Source organism: Panicum virgatum, chromosome 5K, assembly GCF_016808335.1.
Source record: "Panicum virgatum strain AP13 chromosome 5K, P.virgatum_v5, whole genome shotgun sequence".
NCBI classification, from domain to species: domain Eukaryota; kingdom Viridiplantae; phylum Streptophyta; class Magnoliopsida; order Poales; family Poaceae; genus Panicum; species Panicum virgatum.
In genome coordinates, this window is record NC_053140.1 from 52,664,745 (window position 1) to 52,685,826 (window position 21,082).

At 47.4% G+C, this 21,082-nt stretch overlaps 1 protein-coding gene across 1 annotated transcript; it reads left to right on the forward strand.

Annotated features, from left to right (window-relative positions):
- Positions 1-5,557: 5,557 nt before the first annotated feature.
- Positions 5,558-6,947, forward strand: LOC120708470 (protein LURP-one-related 8-like). The gene has a single exon (XM_039993742.1). The coding sequence runs from the start codon at positions 5,967-5,969 to the stop codon at positions 6,582-6,584; it is 618 nt and encodes a 205-aa protein (XP_039849676.1). The 5' UTR covers positions 5,558-5,966; the 3' UTR covers positions 6,585-6,947.
- Positions 6,948-21,082: the final 14,135 nt, after the last annotated feature.

A 21,082-nucleotide genomic window follows, 5' to 3' on the forward strand; every position in this document is an offset into this window, starting at 1 on the left:
AAAAGAAGGAGAAGACGCCCAAGCATGAATCATATGCCGTATTTGGTGAATGGGTAAGCGGTGGTGAAGAATCAAGTGCAAGTTCAAGTGATGAATCAAACAAGAAATTCACTACCCGCATGGGATCATCATCCAACACTTGCTTCATGGCAAAAGGTATGGATAGCGATGTAAGTGATGATGACTCCGACTCTCTTTCAATTGATGAACTTCTCGACCTTGTTCATGAGCGCCAAAAAGTCATTAAGAAGCAATCAAAATAAATTAAAAATCTTAGTGCTCTCAAAGATCTAAATGCTTCTCTTGCTACAAATTTTGAAGATTTAATGTGCAAATTCAAATTGATTAGTAAGGAGCATGAAGAACTCAAATTAAAATTTGAGAGCATTAATGATACTAATGACTCTTTGGAAATAAAGCAAACTATCCCTTGTGCAATTCCTATCTCTAGGGTAGATGCTTCAACTTGTTGCATTGATTTAATTGATGATTCTTGCTCTAATCCTTGCAATGAGAAATGCAATGAGAATGTTGTTGTAGAATCATGTGATAATCTCATTGCCAAGGAGAATGATGAGCTCAAGCAAGAAGTGGAAAGACTCATGAAGGACTTGTATAGATTGAAGGGCAAAGGCATAGAGAGCAATGTCCAACCTTCTCAAGATAACCGTGAAAACATGGTGAAGAAGCTTGAGAAGGGGTCCACCATGACTTGCTCAAAGTGCCACAAAGAAGGCCACAAGTCCAACAAGTGTCCTCAACCAAGGAAGAAGCTTTCGGATGAAAAGAACAAGAAGAAGCTTACAATCAAAAGTTCTCTCATCTGCACCAAGCCCAACCGGAGGAACAAAAGCAAAAGCACCTCCTATGTGATCAAGAAGAAAACCAATGGCAAGGTGGTTGCTCACAAGGTTGGGAAGCAAGAGAGGGTTTGGAATCGCTCCATTTGGGTTCCCAAGGATGTCATAACCAATATGAAGGGGCCTCAAATGGTGTGGGTTCCAAAGGAGACTTAAAGCCAAGGAAGGCTATGGGGGATTTGGAGGCTTAGCTCACAAGTTAAAGTGAAGGTTCAAGCCAAAAGTAACTAAGCTCACAACTTGGACATACGTTGCCCAAGTCCCCCATGTTAAGATAATGGTAGCTAGATTTAAATTCAAGCATCATGTAGCTCCATTGCGCTTGCTAGGTTGTTTGCATTGCATCACCTAGTATTATATATGGTGGGTTGCTTGTGCCATGACTCTAACCCATGAGCAACCTACAAGGTTTGATAAGTGTGTAGAAAGCTACACAATATTATCCTTCATGTTACATGGACTTCATGAGGTATGTATTTCATATGTGTACCATGAGCACAAGCTATAGGGTAAACTTTCCAATTGTGTCAAAATCAATGTGTATATATTTGCTTGATGATTCAAACACTAAATGCACACATTTAGGGGGAGTTCATCCTATGGCTTGTGATTTTGAGACTAACATGTTTGCTAGTTTATCTTTTGTAGTCTCATGTGAAGTTAACACTCTAAGAGAATGTTATTCACGATCAAATGTGAACAAACAACTCTATAAGATTGATTAGATAAATTATGCTTTCATGCATATTGAGCCATGATTTATTGAACTTAAATGCTCATATCTAAGTTCATAGGCTATGTGCTCATACATTTGCTTAACCTTGGTGTACCAAGTGCTCTTTGTTTAAAAGACTTTCAATTGATTGCAAATCACTTTCAATTTGGTACATGCAAGGTAAACAATGCCCCCCCGGGAGGTATGCAAGGTTCTAAACTCATTCAATTGGTATAATTGTCATCTTCTTATCCTTTTTAGAGCTACCTCCGTGCATGATATGATCTAAACTTTCTAGTTATAACATCTAGTTGTGCACTTGATTTTCACATTATCATTTTGTGCACATACTTGTGGAGAGCTTAGCTCATATCATGCTAGTTTCGTGATTTTGTGATCCACCGCAATGATTTTTTTCAATTGGTATCTTCATTGATATCATATCATTGGATCATGAGTCATGGAATTAACTCCCTAGGCTACTAATCTTCTTTTGAGCTATATTATCTTGCAAGATTTTTTTTAGATGCAAGACCTTTAAGGTGATTTGATTCCAATGGGGGAGAAATTTGGATCAAAACAAGGCATTTTCTCAAAGAGAAGAAGCATATCCCAAAGGGGGAGAAATGTCAAGTGAATCAAGTCACGAGGGAGAAGCAGCGAGAAAGGGGGAGGATCAAAGAGGGATCATGGTTTTAGGGGGAGGCCGAGCCATCATTGGATGATGATAAACATCCAAGCAAGCGTAAGCGGTTTTCAATTGATTTCAAGTGGTATCAAGTGGTTAAATTTGTCAATTTTTGCAAATTTATGCTTGGTTTGATTGTGTTGTCATCAATCACCAAAAAGGGGAGACTGTAACAAACATGGCATCATTTATGCCATTTCGAGTGATTTTGGTGATCGATTAACAACACAATCAATGGGATTAATACTTTTGTTAAGTGAACATTTCTAGATCCCAGGGATGAAGTAGAAAGGCCATGCAACACAAAACACGAAGAAAGAACTCAAAGAAATGCTGAATTGGACGAGTTCTACAGAAATCAGAAGCACCGGAAGAACCGATGCCTAAGCATCGGTGCATCCGATGGTTGTCGGAAGATCCGACGCCCTGGTGTTTGATGCAAGTCTGAGCGTCTCTGAAGCTCAAGTAAAGATCATGTGAGGCACCGGTTGAACCGACGGCATCACGACAGGCATCGGTGCATTGGGCATACTATGTTCCAGTGACGATGTCAAGCGCCCAGAAGAAGATCTTTCAGCACCGGTTGAACCGGTGATGCATCGGAGCAAAGCACCGGTGTAATGACGTCAGCAAACAGTGCGTCAGAAAGCTCAATGGCTACTTCGGATCTGAGAGTGACCGGATGAACCGACGCTACCCCAGGCAGAGGCATCGGTCCATTCGATGGTACGCAGATTTCTGCTGACCGTTGGAGCAACGGCTCCACGACTTGGAGGCCTATATATATGGCATCCCCCGGCCATTTGAAGTTTGCTGGAGTTGCTAGAAGTCACACACACCCAAGATCATCTCCAAGCCATACAAGATCCCATTGATCATATCCTTAGCCTTTCGCACTTGCCTTGTAAAGTGTGAGTGCTAGATTAGCTCTTAGTGAGTGAGATTGCAAGGCCTTAAGCCTTTGTGCTGTGGTTCTTTAGTGAACCAAAAGAAGAGCTTGGTGCGCCGGGCCCTTGGAGCTGTGAAACTCGCCGGCAACGTCATCGACCCTCCGACTTGGTGTGGAGCGCCGACGACACTTTGTGCGGGGGACGTGGAGACCCCCATCCTTTGTGGAGAAGCTCCTTAGTGGAACCCGGGGCCAAGGTGACCGTGATTGTGATCACGGAAGAGACTTGGTAGCCGAGTAGCAATAATCTTAGTGAGTGCTACAACAACGTGGATGTTGGTGTGCCTTTGTGGCTAACCGAACCACGGGATAAACAACCGCGTCAAGAGTTTGCTTTCTTCTACCCGCTCTTTAAGCTTCCGCATTCCATACTAGCAATTTGTGTGCCTTTACTTTCATAGAGTGGTTTCTTGATAGGAAAGGCTATAGGTTGCTAAAATCTTTTGGAATAGGGGTTTCACACTAGAACAATCATAGTTGCACATCTAGATAGATTGTTTTAGTTTAAGTTTTGTGCAAACTAGTTGGAGCCATAGGTCTAAATTTTTTAAAGTGCCTAATTCACCCCCTCCCCCTCTTAGACTAGAGCACCCGATCCTTACAGTAGTACGTACTAGTGAATAAGAAAACTTAGCATTATTTGGGTCAATCCACAGCTCCATACCACATGTTGATGAGCCGCCTCCAGAGCCAGGTGTAGAGGAAGATATCCTAGAATACTGGCAGAACAATATACTGCGGAAATCTTGTCTCTGGACGCGGTCTTGTTGACTGAAAACAGTGATTTTCTGAGTTTTTATTTATATAAACCAAATAACAGCCCTGGCTCCTGCTCCAATCCCCCAACTCCATGTGTTGCTTAGTTGCGCTGAACATGTTTTGATCACGTAAGCTTTAGCATTTGTTTACACGTCCATCTAGCCTAATGACAAGAGTATCTAATAATTGGTACGAAGACAAGGCAGCCTGAACGAACTAGCTTAGCACGGACGCAACCAGCCAATAGAGTAGGAGCAGCAGGTGGCTCCGAATTGAACCTAGTTGAAAACTTCGTTAATTTATTAGTTCCCCTCGAATCAAGACATGAAGAAACTAATCAGGACGGACTAAAAGAATGGTAAAACTAAATTAACAAACTGACCTGCTCCCACGTAGGCCGGCTGCAGATGGTCAGCGACGTTTCGAGTGCAGCCGAAACCAAATGCAATATTGTTCGGTATCCGGTCCTCGTCCATAGCCATACGCCCATACCACATATAGAAATCGGCGCCCGATCAACTTCTATGCTGGATCTATCATAATTGGATAGCAAGGACGATTCTAAATTTTGGCCTAGAAAATCTAAGGGCTGGCTCTAAAAAGAATTGGACTCTAATCTTATATTCCCTCCGTTTCAAAATGTAGGTCGTTTTAGCTTTTCTAAATTCATAATGTTTGCCAAACATCTAGATATAATATATATGTAGATACATAGCAAAATATATGATCTAAAAAAATCAAAACGACCTACATTTTGGAATGGGGGAGTACAATTTTGAGCTAAAAAAATTAAGAGTCTTTTTGGTCTGTGAAGTGGCCACTAGGGCCATTGCCCATTACCACCCCTAATTACACTGCGCTTATCCATTTCCCAGATTAATTTGTACTCACCGCGCTCTAATCCGTTGGGAATTAATTAAGCAACGTGTGTAAAATTGAATCTTACTACAATGATAATCCTTATCGAAGCATCTCCGCGATAGAATCCAGCCCACCATTCACTTAGATCGCGTAGGAGCAGCGTAGGGCTAGGAAGTTGCATTATAGCTCCAACTCCTCATCAGCCATTCATCAGTCGGTCAAGGAGAAAATTAACTAAAATGAGAGCGTCTCCATCAGCCAGCCGCCTCGCTCCAAGCCTCCAAAGCCTCTCTGCAGTTGCACTAGCCAACTTCTACCCGCCCAAAGCCTGGCCAGCCGCCGCGTGTCCCCAATCCCAACTCCGGAGCTATCCAGTCCAATCGATTTCTTAAAATTTTCTACTACGGCGCAACCGCAATCTGCCAAGCTTACCGATGAATGATTAACGTCCAAATCGAGCCGGTAACGCGTCGACGTTCGGCGCGTAATCGCATGCATTATCTCCCAAGATAAACTGCAAACCAAAACAAAAAAAAAACAACTCCTCATCGGCGCAATTAATCCACCGCACATGTAGCACGCAGGAAACGTTTCGCACCGGCTAGATCGAATTTCGTTCGGATCGGTCGAACTGTTCCCAATTGGTGTGCTCGCGTCCACAGAAATTTAGAATTCTTATCATGTCGCGTCGTTTTAAGCTGCACACAGTGGCTCGTGTGCCCTACCGGGATCATGGGATCCGCGCGCGGCAGGGTACGCGAATCATGCGCGCACCGGCCGGGCTGCTTTGGCTAAAGCGACGCGAGGCCATAATTCGGTGAGGCCGTTATGAGGAGTCGAGCTTCACCGGCATCCCATGTCGTCACCCTGCCCCACGCACGCCAGGGGCAACATGCCTTTGCTTGCTCGCCGCCTGCCTCTGTATATATACAGCAGCATCTCTCCCACCTTCTACCAGCCTCATTAGCCACCAAGACCTAGCTGCTGCCTAGCTAACTAAGCCTGACCGCAGCTCAGCAACCACCTGACCTGAGGGCCAGTTCCAGCAGCGGATCCTCAGCCTTGATCTGCGCCGGATCGGAGCGACGGTTGATCGGCCGAGCTAGCAGCCAGTAGCTAGCTAGCCAGCGCGCGATGGCGAGGGTCCACCCCAACGTGCTGCCGTCGCCGGCTGCTGAGAAAGCCGCGGCGGGGCCGCCGGCGGCGGGCGAGGAGGAGCCGACGACGCTGACGGTGTGGCGCAAGTCGCTGCTGTTCAACTGCAGGGGGTTCACGGTGTTCGACGCCAAGGGCGACCTCGCCTACCGCGTCGACAGCTACGACGACGCCGAGGCCGAGGTCGTGCTCATGGACCCCGCCGGCCGGCCGGCCTTCACCGTGCGCCGCAAGCGCCTGAGCCTGTCCGGCGAGCAGTGGCTCATCTTCGCGGGCGAGGAGGCGCGGCGCCCCGTGTACGCCGTCAAGCGCGGCGGCGGCAAGTCCATGGCACGAGTGGCGCACGGCGCCGCGGGATCAGGCGCCGGCGGCGGGGCGCCCTTCGAGGTGGAGGGTTCCTACGCGCGGCGGCGCTGCGTGGTGTACGACGGCGAGCGCCGGGTCGTCGCCGAGGTGCAGCCCAAGGAGGCCGTCGGCACGGACGTGTTCCGGCTGGTGGTGCAGCCGGGCGTCGACGTGTCGCTCGCCATGGCCATGGTGGTGGCGCTCGACCAGATGTTTGCGAGGCCGTCGCTCCTCAGGAGCTGGTCCTCGTAGATTCCGATTTTGCTTGTTCAATCTAGACAGATTTTTGCCCCTCGTCTTGGGGATTGCGGATTATCACTGGAAGCTGATAATTCGATTATTGATCTGCCTGCTCCACCTCCACCACCCTGCTGGTCGAGCCTATTGAGATTTTTTTTTTCTCCTTCTCTGTAGTTGTAGCTCTTTGGGCGCATCACATGAAATCCCTCTCGATTCTCTTTGGTTGTCGCCAATCCAACCAAAAGCCATGAATGAATCATGTAAAGAGGGACGGAGATGTAAATATTAAAATGTGTATACCGAGAAAGAAAAATAAAAGGATCACCAGAAAATTCTTTTTTGGTTATTATTACACTGCAATATACCCGATTTTCTGAAGGTGAAATCTTGTCCCTTGTGTGATTGTGCTAGTATCTTCGTCGACGGCCCTTACGTCTTGCTCCACTCGACTCGAGAGCTATTTTTGGGCACGTCAGGCTGTCGAAGCCAAAAGCAACACTGACAGCTCCGCGCGCGTCGTCTTCCGCTCCGGCGGTAAACACGGGCACGGAGGATCTCACGCTTGGGCGGCAACAATTTTGTTGGCTTTTGCATGTGGGCTGGCACGAGAGGACATTCCCGTCGTCGTCGCCTCGTCCGGGGACCCTGCCGTTATAGTTTTCCATCAGGCCCGTGGGCCGTGGGCCGTGGGCCGGCCCGAAGCACGAGAATTGGGCCCGGTACACGGCCCGGCCCGGCACGGAGGTAAACGGACCCGGGCTGGCCCGGCACGGGCGTCGTGCCGTGCCTGGGCCGCGCCGCAGGCACGTGGGCCGGCCCGGCACGGCACGGTTAGCGTCCGGCCCGACTCGGCACGTGGGCCGGCCCGTGAGCACGAACCCCACGAAGCCCGCCAGCCCGAGCCGGCCGGCCACATAAGGGGGAGGGGGCGGCCGCGGGCGTTGGTAACCCTAGCCCCCCTCCATTCTCCGCCCTGGCTCCTCCGTGGCTCCGCCTCGTCTCCTCCGCGCTCCACCTCCCCCGCTCCTCGCCAGATCCGCTCCACCCCGAGTCCCCGACCTCCACCGTCCACCCCACCGCTCCGGCGTAGATCTGTCGCGCTCCGACCCCCTCGTGTCGCGCGGATCGCCGGTAACCCTAGGCCCCTCCATTCCCCGCCCGCCTGGCCGCCGCCTCGTCTCCTCCTCCTCTCCGCCTCCCCCGCTCCTCGCCAGATCCGCTCCACCCCGACCTGCACCCCACCTCTCCCGCGTAGATCCGCTGCTCTCCGACCTCCTCCGCCTCTCCTCGGACAGATCCGCCGCTCCAGTGGACCTCCTCCGACTCTGCTCGGTCAGATCCGCCGCTCCCCTCAGGCCCTCACCTCCTCCCCTCTCCTTTCTTCTACTTCTTCCTCACGAATCCTCCTCTCCCCTCTTTGTGAGTCTGTGTGGCCTGCAACTCCGGTGAGGGCGTCGACGGCAACTTCGGTCTTCGGTGCTCCGGCAAAAGGTAAGTCAGAACTCGCCTTTCTTCTCATTCTTCCTCACGAATCCCCCTCACAGTCTCTCCTCCTTGTGCAGGCCGTGAGGGACCGAAGACCGGCGATGGCCGCCGATGACTCCTACAACAATGAGTTGTGGTCGATGGGCTTTCGCGGAGATGATGAGGATGACCTGTCTGCGGATGCCGTTGAGTTGTTTGGGAGCAATGCTGCCATCGACCTGGATCCAGAAGGCCTTCCTCAGGGGACGGCCGCTGGATCTGGCACTGGCAGCGCGAGCACCGCCGCTGCCACTGAGTCTGGCTCGACCAGGAAGAGGAGGGCGTCCACCTCCAAGGTCTGGAAAGACTTTGATGAGATCTATGAGGTAATTGATGGTAAGGAACGTCGAACTGGTGCTAGATGCAAGCATTGCAAGAAAAACCTCACTGGTAAATCAACCCATGGTACTGGTCACTTGAAGCGGCACATTCCTATATGCCCTGTTTTGAAATCTCGTAATGCCATGACTCAAACTCAACTTAAGTTTAATCCTGATGGCTCTGTGCACCTTTGGGAGTACAAACCAGAAGTAGCTCGTACTGAGTTGTGTAGGTTAATTGCTCGTCTTGACCTGCCTATTTGCATTGGTGAGCCTGATGCTTTTGAAGAGTACATTACTACTGCTCATAATCCTAAATTTGCTAAGGTGTCTAGGCAAACAACCACTAGAGATTTTGCCAAGTACTTCACTGAACGTCGTGCTCAGCTTGTTGAGTGCTTGAAGTGTGTATCCTCTGTTGCTCTTACTTCTGATATCTGGTCTGGCAATGCTAAGGAGGATTACCTTAGTGTGGTTGCTCATTTTGTGAATGCTGATTGGCAACTAGAGAAAAGGATCTTAGGTCTCAGGTTGATTGATGTGTCTCACAATGCTGAGAATATTGCTGAGCGTATTACTTCTGTTATTGCTGATTATGGGTTAACTGATAAAATCTTTGCTGTTACACTGGACAATGCTGTTGCTAACACTAGGGCTATTAATCAACTTAATCCTGTTTTGTCTGGTTATGTTGGTAGCTTGTTCCTGCATCAAAGATGTGCTTGTCATATCATAAATCTTATTGTTAAGGCTGGTCTTGAAGTGTTTAAGCCAATGCTTGGTGCATTTAGATCTGATATATCATTTCTAAACTCATCTAACCAGCGCATTGCTGCATATAAGTCATATTGCATTGCTGTTGGTGAAAGACCTCGCAAGTTTGGCTTGGATATGGATGTGAGATGGAATTCTACCTATCTTATGTTAAAACATCTCCTGCCCCATAAGGCCACATTCTCTGTTTTTATCACTACTCAGCATCCTTTGGTTGATGGTCAGCCACTCCTGACAGACCAGCACTGGTATGTTGCTGAAAATTTTTTTGAATTCCTTGAACAGTTCTATGATTCCACTGTTGTTATGTCTGGTGTTTATTACCCCACATCTCCATTAATATTGCATCATGTTCTTGAGATAACTAGCCATCTAAATAATTATGAAAATGATAGAGACTTAAGATCAGTTGTGGTTCCTATGAAAGATAAGTTCTTGCAATACTGGTGTGACGTACCCATGCTCTACTCCTTTGCATTTATACTAGACCCTAGGGCTAAGCTGAAAGGTTTCCCAATGTTCTTAGACTTCTATCTCAGCTTAATGGTAATGATTACTCATGCTACTTGACTGAGGTAAGGGCTGAGTTGTCTGTTATTTTTGCTAAGTATGATGAGAAGTTTGGTGGTGTAAGGTTGCAAAGAGCTGCCCAACCAGGCCCTACAGGTAAGAGAAAAACTGCTTGGGGAAGAATCTTTGGTGGTGAGTCTTCTTCTTCTGGTTCTAGTTTGTCTGGTACTACTCTTGGTTCTGTTACTAGTCTTGGTTCTGGTTCTACTTCCTCCTTGCATAGAAGAACCTCTGCTAGTGCTCTGTTGCAAGCTGCAACTTCTGGTGCTTCTCTATCATCTGGTTCTGAATTGTCTGCCTACCTGGACAGTGATACTGTTAACCAGTATGATGATGATTTCAATATCTTGAACTGGTGGCATGAGCATAAACTATCATATCTTGTTCTTTCAATTCTAGCTAGAGATGTAATGACTGTTCCTGTTTCAACAATATCATCAGAATCTGCATTTAGTATGACTGGCAGGATTATCGAGGAGCGACGACGCCGTCTGGACCCTGAGGTCGTGGAGATGTTGGCTCTGATCAAGGACTGGGAGCAAGCCGATGCAAGACTTCAGCATCTCATAGAGGATGAAGAACTTGAAGAATCATTTGAAAACTTATATCTAGATGTTGAATCTGTATAACTATGTAGTGTGGACTGTGGACTTGAACTTGTGATGAACATTTGAACATTTAGAGCTGGCTGTACTCTTTTTCTTTGTAGGGTTTTGTCCTCACGAGGTGTGGGGTTTTACCTACAAAGGTTTTTAACGAGGCAGCACCCAAAACAGCCCAATAAATTTGTTATCATGAAATGTGCTTCTGTTTTGTGATCTTTTGTGAATTTGAATCTTAGATTTGAAATCTTGAAATCATTCTGAGTTGAGGGAGTGGCAGCCTGGTGCAGCACGAAGCCCGCCTGGCATATCGGGCCGGGCCGGCACGCCAAACAGGCCCCCGTGTCGTGCTCGTGCACAGAGCTGGGCACGTGGGCCGGGCCGGCCCGGCACGATTAGTTATCCGGGCTAATCGTGCCGGGCCAGATTGTGCCGGGCCGGATCGGACCCGTGCCGGGTCGGCCCGGGCTCGGCCCGTTGGACAACTATACCTGCCGTCCTGGTCCTGGAGAGGAGAGACGCACACCGCCTGGGGCCCAGATTCCGGTGGAAGTTCGGATCGGAGCTGCGAAAGGCGGGCAGGTCGGAGGAGACCTCTCTGCTATTAGCCCAGCCGAGGATGGCGATGCGTGCCGGACGCCGAAAGATGCACAGATAGGAACCCAATAACCGCGCCATGCGGAGATTGGAGACGTGGTGTTTTGCACCTCCTGTGCGTGTTTACGTGTAGTATTTGCGCAGTGCAGATCTTAATCCTGTTACAGTTCTTGCTTTCATCCGTGTCCAGTGTACACTGGGAGGTCTGCAGACAAAGATCAGGAATGGTATGGTGTGTCATCATGTTCTAATCACTCGGTTAACTCCTAAGATTTGAACGATGCCCTTCTTTTCGCTGAGCTTTCCAAGTGAAAACCTAAACCATATTGGTCGGACGATGAAGGCGTCTTTTGCATCGCTCCCTCTTTGGAGGCGTTGCCTTGGAAGCTCTTGCCGGTGGTGGTTGTTTGCTCTTCTCGGGAAGGATCCATTTCTGCGCCTACCTTCACTTAGTTTCCTCTACATCGTCCTGGTCGCGTTGGTCGTTGGTGGGCGGATGCTTTGCCACTGTGCTGCTCTGGCGGATGCTTTGTCGCCGTCGTTGTTGGTTGATTTCTATTTTGGGCGGATGCTTTGCCGTAGCTGTTGGTTGGTAGGGTGGATGCTTGCCATCTTGTTTGTGTTGCTGACCTTCACACCTTTGATGGTGTAGTTTCTTTTAGCAGGTCCAGTTGTTGGTTGGCGTTTGGTTGGCTTCGGTTAGGGTTGGAGGTGTTCTCCACCGTCTTACTTCTGCTGCTGGGTGTCTGTTGTGGTCGTTGTGTGTTTCTTTGTGTTTTTTAGTTTTTTCTCTCTATTTTTAGTCTTTTGTGATTTTATGTTGGTCAAACTCTGTTTAGCCGCATCAAGAATTGTCTGTAAACTATTTTCTTTTTAATGAAATACGGCTTAGTTACTATTGCGAAAAAAGTGAAGTATCACACTATTTGTTGAAGGACTTGAGAAATCGCATGAACAAAAACACAGCATAAGCGATGAGCAGGCCGGCCATGTATTGGGCCAGAGATGATGATGGATGATGGGTGCGTGCGAGTTTAGGCCCAGTAAATTCCATCCAACAGAACAACTTTAGGCCTAGTGGATTCCTGGGCCCTCATGCCTGTCTGTTTCAGAATACAGCTACATTAGGCCTAACAGACTATTTTTCACAGGCGGTTTTTTCTTTTTTATATTTTAAAAAAATAAAATTTCAAAAATATATGTCCGTTTTGAAATATTTCAAAAATATACCCCGGTCGCCCTCCCATAAGGCGACAGGCCCAATGTGTAATTTTTTTTTTCAAATTTGCAACGAAGTCCCTGGAGAAAAGAAAAAAAACATGCCCTGTCGCCCGTTGGGGGGGCGACAGGGGCCTGTCGCCCGGCCCACGGGCGACCGCCGCTGGGCCCGGCCCACAGTCGCGGCAGGGGGCCTGTCGCCCCCCCGGGCGACAGGGGGGCCTGTCGCACCCCCCCCCCCCCCCGCGGGCGACCGGGGTCTCCCCCCTTATAAAAGCCCCAGCCCTCCCCTTCCCTCCTCATTTGAGCCCGAAAATTCCACCAAAAATCCAGAAAAAAAAGAGAGGAGTGAGGAGAAGGAAAGCGGCGAAGCCCTGCCGGATTCAGCACTTGTGATCTGCAGGTTAGTACATTTAGTTTAAATATTGTTATATTTAAGTACTACGTATTTAAATATGAGTAATTTAATTTAATTAGTGCTATAGTAGATCCATTTAAGTAGGAGTTCAATGATACTTTAGTTTGTAGTTACGTAGTAGTAAATTAGTTTAGAAAATTAGTTCTACGCATTTATTATTACAATTGCAGTGCTATTAGAGACATGTTTATAAATTAATTATGATTTAGAATAGAATTTGGCATATGTAGTATAGAATTCGAGAGTCATCACGTAGTTATGAATACTTATACGTTGTAGTTGAATTCCATACTTAGTTTTTACGGATTATTGAATAAGGTAGTGAAGTAAAGAGTATAACTCGATAAGTATTATGTGATATACAGATATGTCGAGCAAATGCAGTTTCAAGTATTTTATGGTGAATACAATGTTATGTATGGGCCAAATGGAGTAGATCTTTCTGCCTTTAAGCGCACATCTAGCGGCATAGATAAACCTCTGGAAAAGAGTTTTGGTTCCATATGTAAGTGGCTGCAGCGTGGGTTCCATGTTGATCCGTTGACACATGTGATCACTGTCCAGTCTCTTGTTAATTGGGAGGTAGAAAGTGAATTATGGGAATTAATGATGATACACAGCACTGATGACTGGCAGAAGTACATGCAAGCAGCTCTAGAGCGTGAGTGGCCTCTGGCCATTCTTGTTCAAATCCGGGAGAAGACACAAAATGAAATCCAACATTGTGCAGATCAAGGAACTCCGAGTATTCGAAGAGAGACCAATTATGTTGAGCAAGATGAGTCAGAAGAGACAGAGAACCAAAACATGGGACCACAGGGCCTTGCTGATGAGGGAGAGAGGATACATAGCATTGTGGACGAGATGGAGGCAGAAGACCAAACCGCAATAGAGATGGAAGAATATGAGGACTCATCTGATGACGAGCAGTACTCATTGCCAAAAGAGTGGAAAGAGCATGGTTTTGGCAGTCATATCGCAGAAGATGTACGAAATCAGGAGTGGGAGTACAGAGGGAATGAGGTAGTGCAAGATGCAACATATCCAAACATTGAAGCCGTAAAGATGCTGTGAGACTATGGGCAATCTCATTGAAACGAGAATTCAGAGTCGTGAAGTCTGGCAGTAAAGAATATGTGGTGAAGTGTGTGAATGCTGGATGTCCATGGCGAGTACATGCATTCAAGGGAAAATGGAAGTCAAACTGGAAATGTTCCATTGTCACAGAGCACACTTGTTTGCTGTCAGAAGTTATTCCCTCGCATCGCAATATATCATGCGACTTTGTTGCAAAGCAAATGTATGGGTTTATTATGGACAACCTAAATTATGAGCCAAAAATGATTATTCGACACATTGAGCAGACTTACCAGTACACCATCAGTTATTTGAAGGCATGGCGGGCTAAACAAAAGGTGTTCGAGATGCGGTTCGGCACATACGAGGCATCATATGATAACCTACCTCGTATGTTATCTCAGTTTGCTGCTAGAAATCCTGGAAGCTTTTATGACACATACCTTTTACCAGCCGTGACTAGGGGACAAAGAATTATGCAACGAGCCTTCTTTTGCATAGGTGCTTCTGTTAGAGCATTTCAGTTTTGTCTTCCGGTGATCTGCATTGATGGCACATTTTTGACTGGAAGGTATAAAGGTCAGATACTCACCGCAATCGGTGTAGATTGCAACAACCAAATTGTTCCGCTCGCATTTGCATTTGTTGAGAATGAGAACATAGACAGTTGGTATTGGTTCCTTGAACGAGTGAAGAATCATGTTGTTGCTGCACGTCCAGATGTGTGCCTTATTAGTGATATGCATGCAGGTATCCTGCAATCAATACTGAAATTGCAACGTGGAACTGCGACAACGCCTCCATTATGGCCTGATGTCCAAAACAGGTGGTGCATTAGGCATATGGGTGCAAACTTCTATGAACACTTCAAGAACAAGGATCTTAAGAACCTGTTTAAGAGGTTGTGCACCCAAAATCAACAGAGAAAATTCAATGCATTATAGCAGATGCTTGATCAGTTGACTGCAGAGCTAGTGAAGGTAAGGGCATCAGGAGCAGGCACGAGTCAGGCTGCAGAGGCTAGGGATTCAATTGAGAAACCATTTTCACACTGGATTCGAGGTGCACCTAAGGAGAAATGGTCATTCCTTTATGATACCAACGGAATACGGTATGGTATTCAGATAACGAATCATGCAGAGTGTTTCAATATGGTTATGCGTTCTTGTCATGCCTTTCCACTTGTGGGAATTGTTGAGTTCATCATGTATGGGTGCATGAAGTATTTCAGAGAGCGTTACACGGCTGCAAGCATAAACATCAGCAACCCCTAAATTCAGTTTTGCAAAAGAGTGACACAATATATGCAAGAGAAGATTGAAAAGGCAAAACTGCACCGCGTCATATCCACAGGTACAATGGAGCATAGATTTGAGGTTCTATGTAAGGATAGAAGTGGTCGTGGTATCTGTAGAGATAGAGTGGTACAGGAGAGTTTGATTACAGTTGATGGCAAAGCATTCTGCTCCTGCATGAAGCCTAAGTTATTGCATATGTCATGCTCCCATCTCATTGCGGCATGTGCAGAGTCTGCGTTACAGCCAGGACTATTTATTTCACCGTACTTCAGCAAGGAAGCAGCTGTATCCACATGAGGACATGAGGTATACGGGATTGGAATTGTGGGGCCTTTCACCCAGGATAATGAGAATAAGATGTTTATTCCTGATCCAGCCACTAAGAAAGGCAAAGGCCGCCGTCAGACACGTCGTATTCGGAATGGTATGGACGAGTCGGAAGCAAGCAAGGCACAAAAGCGTTGCAGCCAATGTGGATCATTGAGTCACAACTACAAGAAGTGTCCTCAGAATGCACTTCACGATGCTGCTGACGTCGGTCCTTCCGGAAATCCCAGAGATGGAGCACCTCCTACGTTCAGACGAGCATCGGCGAGAATTGCTCGTGGAAGGCATTCGGTGTCATGATCCACAATTGTATTTCATTATTTGTAATATGTAGTAATGAAATATGGCAGGTATGTAATGAAGTATTATTGTATTTATGTGTCCAGTTTGTATGAAATATATATTTACCTATGTGTTCTCATATATTTTTGAATGCAGGTATGGAGATGGACTCCTTGCAAGACCCAGTGATCGACTCGAGCCACAGGTCTTACTTTGCAGCTGTTGAGCACCGAGCCCTAGAGGTGCTACGTCCTCGTCCACCCGGCGAGGCGATCTCTATACACCACGATTGGTGTGACCGGTATGTAATGAAATATTATTGTTTATCACTTTTGTATTCGCCGGTATTCCTTTGTTTCGACATTTTTTGTTTTTTTGCAGGTTACGTGAGGCCGGCCTACTGACTCTGAGCCGTCTTGTTGAGGTTGGGCCTATTCAGCTCGACCGATCCCTCCTGACGGCGCTCGTTGACAGATGGAGGCCGGAGACACACACGTTCCACCTCCCGTGTGGGGAGATGACTCCTACACTGCAGGACGTGGCCTACCTCCTCGGCCTCCCTATCGTCGGGGAGGCTGTAGGTCCGCGTGTGGTGGCGGCCTCGTGGAAGGATGAGCTGGAGGCCCGTTTTGCCCTGGTTGACCGCGTGGACGAAGCAGGTCCGATCAACCCGCACCCGCGAGCAGCAGGTCCTTCGAAGACCTGGTTCATACAGTTTACAGTACATATTCATTGCATATATAAATTTAATTGTTACAATTCACATGTTCCATTGCCAGTTGAAACAATTAATCTTAATTGTTTATGCAGCCTGCCTTGTTGGCTGCGGATGCCGACGAGTACAGTGTGACCAGATCGCTGGAGGCGTACCTACTTTGGTTGTTTGGTTACATCATGTTCAACAACACTCATGGCAACTCGGTCGATAGGATTCTCCTTCCGTATGCACGGGAGATTGCGGATGGGGACGAGGACGTACCGCCCTACAGCTGGGGTGAGGCGGTACTTGCAACCACTTACCGTGGACTCTGCGATGGGTGCATGAAGACACATGAGAACGCTATCCTGTCAGGGTGCCCACTACTGCTACAGCTTTGGTCGTACGAGAGGCTAGCCGTTGGTCGCCCCTTGGTCAGCCACGAGCCTTACCACGAGGGCATGTACGGCGACGAGGAGGACGAGAGGCCCACTATGGGAACTATCTGGATCTGGCGTCAGGTATGTTCGCAACAAACCTAATTTTGTTATTCATTGTTACATGATATATTAGCGCAATTTTAATTTTACTTATTCGGAATGCAGAGGTTCTGGGCACGTGCGCGGGTTAAACGCGCATATCCTGAGTTTGTTTCGGAGCTCGACATGCTGACGCCCGAGTACGTTGTCTGGGAGCCTTATAGCCCAGAGGCTGTGGCTACCCGTGCACCAGCAGGCCTGTCTTCGCACTGCTCCGCGAATGCGAGCCTGTGGCTTACTTCCGCCGTCCTGGTTTATGACATCGCGGTTGAGGCATATTGCCCCTGGAGAGTCAGGAGACAGTTTGGGCAGCGCCAGGAGTTTCCGGTGCCCACCGCGTTGGAGCGTGTCAGTCGCCAGGACCACAGGTAATTATGATTGAACTTGGCTCATACATTCGTGTCGAATCTAACGATTCTTCGTGGTCCACTTTGTAGGTTGTCAAGGAGTGGCTTGCCGTGCTCTGATGATTGGCTCACCAAGATCCAGCCGTGGGTGGACCAATGGGAACAGGCAGACGAGCACTTGGTCCATCCAACAGGACCACACACAGATAGCTCCTTTAGGGCTTACCTCACCTGGTACTTACCCCGGACTCGGGCTCGTCTGGTTTTTGTTGACACTCACCCGCAGCCACACCAGGCGAGGCCTCAGGATGGCTATGCCCGGCACCACGTGGAGGCACTAGCTGGCGCGGTGAGTCTCTTGATCATATTTGCATATATATATATAATCATATTCATAAGATAATTCATGTGTTTGTAATTTTATTGAATTGATGCAGCTTCGCCTTTGCAACATGATGGAGACGGACTGCTCGACTTACCTGACGAGGGTACGTGCCGGATCCCCAATGACCCAGTTTGAGCAGACAGAGGCATGGTCGAGGCAGTGTGATCAGTTGCGTCAGGTAGCGCACAACTTCGGAAGCCGTGTGCAGTACGAAGACAGCCACGGGTCGTCTCAGGCCTCGTCGTCGTTCCCGTGTCCGTCGACCATGCACGGGCCGACGTCGCAGTTCTTCCCAAGTGCAGGTAACGTACATATCTCTTTAAAATTACATCAAGTGTTCCTACATATTTACTAATATCACATACAGGATACGATCCAGCTACTGCGTTCGGCCATACTGGAATGTTTAGAGGGACAGCACCAGTTGGCGGACCGTATCCAGGGATGGTACCGGGGCCACAGATACCGGCCTACACAGGTTAATTTATGTTTCGTATTTCGGTTTCTACATGTCATTACGAAATATATGAGTGTACGCTAACATCCACATTTTTTGCATAGGATTCTACCCCTGACCTTCTTTTTCCTCCTTTCGACCAGATAACGAGACATTCACCTTAGACGACTTCGACAGCTTGAGTCCAGAAGAGCCTGCCGCGCAAGGTGACCCCGATGTCTTGGGGTATTCACAGCTAGGAGGAGCACCACTTGGGATCTCTCAGCAGCAGACACCGCAGCCCCTTGCGCGTCCTGAGCGACAGGTGAGGTCTCCGGATGTTCTCACCTACTCCGAGGGACATGTCCGTGCCCAGCAGAGGGCTAAGAGGGTCCGACGCCCTAGGGGTGGTTAGATGTATATGATGTTTATTTGTAATGAGATAGCTGTGGACCGCTTATTTGTATCCGATGTTTATGATTGTGGTAGGTTACTTGTCATTTGTTTTTATAGATATTATTTATGTGAACTTATTATGTTTGTGGGTTCCATAATGCTCGTGAAATAAGGGAAGTTCTTGCGATTTTTTTTCGTGATTTAATGAAGGACAAGTTACGTGCGGTAGGAGTTAGCGGCCAAGATCTTGCCGACGATGATGACGAATACACGCTCGAATAGCTCAAAATAGGTCCCTGCAAAAATAAAAGTCCGAGAAAAAAAGGGGGCCTGTCGCCCCCCCAACGGGCGACAGAGCCCTGTCGCCCGAGGGGTGGGCGACAGGCCCCTGTCGCCCGTTGGGGGGGCGACAGGTCCCCCTTTTTTTTCTCCAGGGACTTCGTTGCAAATTTGAAAAAAAAAATTACACATTGGGCCTGTCGCCCTATGGGAGGGCGACCGGGGTATATTTTTGAAATATTTGAAAACGGACATATATTTTTGAAATTTTAATTTTTAAAAAATATAAAAATGAAAAAAGTTCTTTTCACAGGGAAGCCCCAAGTATTCTATAAACTGTGCCCAGGAACGCCGGGCCAAGGCCCACAGACCGAAGCTTAGAGGGCTGACACGCACGACGACTATTTTGTATGCTGACATGCAATTTTCTTTCGAACTTTGGCTGACATGCAATTGTTGAAACTCGAAACACTCCCCTGGAAGCCCCTCCCCAGGAAAGATCCTCCCCTGGAAGCTTGGGAGCAACGACCACGACCCCAGGTCACCAAGAACATTGGTGGCCAGGTCTGCAGCTCCTGTCCGTCGTCCAGTCGTCGTGCGTGTGGCAGAAGAGAGACGAGCAGTCCGATTATTTCCTCTGGCAATCAGGCCTACCGTGGGGTCACCTGGACGTGACCCGGTTCGCCTCTGCGGCCAGCCCCTCGAGATTGACCATCAGCGGCCGAGCGAGAGCCACCGGGAACAAAGTTCTGTGATCGGTCCCAGATTTTCCTCATTTTTTGTTTCTTCGAAACAACCGGCCCCTGACTTTGTTCGACTTTCATCCGCAGGTCCACAGCCTGTCGTTCAAATCAAACGGATAGTTCAGCATTTGGCGTGAAGCGGCACGTTTGAGGAAATCTGGATATCAAACGGACAGTTCAGCCTTCGGCGTGAAGCGGCACGTTTGAGGAAATCTGTTTCCAGACTACCAGATGATCACGAATTCCTTAGGTTTCCACGGCGCACAGGCTGGTCTGTTCCATGCTTTAGGCTTACTACTAATTGTCACAGAACGTACACTTAGCTCCATTTGGTATAACTTTTGGTTACAGTGGCGAATCAATAATTTGAGGTTAGAGTGGTCCATCAAAGTAAACTTTTTAAATATTATAAATAATTGATAAAGCATCTTACAAATGTATGCAAATTCACAATTAAATAAAAAAAATTGTATGACATGAAACTTACACACTTATGTTTTGACAATTCTAGTATTCTACAGTACAATTATGCAAGAAGTTACAAATTACAATATGAATCCTACCATAGTTGGAACTAGAAGCCTACAATATGCAGTACAACATCTCTTACTCCTACAAGACTAGTTAGCTCCTAATCTAGAATAAGAAGCTTCTAGTTGAAAAAAATTCGTAGTCATGTAGTGCGAGACTGCAGGCTAATTATCTTGCTGGCTTGCTCTAGCTTGTCGATTGGTGTCTTGATGCCTTTTCGGCTCTTCCTAATCGACTGGACGCTAATGAGGGAGCAAGACGAACAAGTGCACTGCAGCTTGAAAGCCCCAGTGCTGGTAGAGCCACCGAATGGCGAATGTGTCGCGCCACGCCGTCACTAGCCGCAGCGCCGGGCGAGATGCGAAGGGCGCCGCAGGCAGCCACCGTGCAAGCAAGTATAATAATAAGCTTAAAGTTATGTTAGTCAACATTTTTGCTGATGTAGAGGAGAGAAGAGAGAAAAAAGGAGAGAGATTGACTCTTGTTCTAGTACCAAATTTGGCATGAAAGCATAGATATTTGTGGGCTCAAATAGAAGTGTATGTGAGGAAGAGTAAAAAAGAGAAATGTGCCACATAATAATAAATTTTTTTATAAGAGATAAATATGAAACAACTATTGTATGACTTGGCTCTTGGCTGTGTTTAGTTCGTGAAAAGGTTTGGATTTTAGTACTGTAGCACATTCGTTGTTACTTGACACACAATGTCCAATTATGGACTAGTTAGACTTAAAAAATTCGTCTCGTGCTGATCAGTTAGACTGTGTAATTAATTATTTTTTCAACTATATTTAATACTCCATGCATGTATCCGAATATTCGATGTGATGGACACTGTAGAAATTTTTTTGAGAACTAAACAGGGCCATTTATAGCCAAATACTTGACTCTACTATTAACCATGCTCACCAATCTGCTGTTGAATCTCATGGCGGCGCTTCAAGTTTCCCTCCCTAGCTGGTTATGTTTTGCCTTGTCGGACTCGACTTGCTGCTGGCAGCTGTGCTCCGCGCCGCCGTCCCAAACCCTACGCGTTACAGCCTGGAGGGCCGGCTACCGAAGCCATGTCAAATAGATTTTACACCTATATGCACCATCGCTTATCAAACTACTAATAGTTTGAATGGAAATTGGTTTCACAAGACGAAT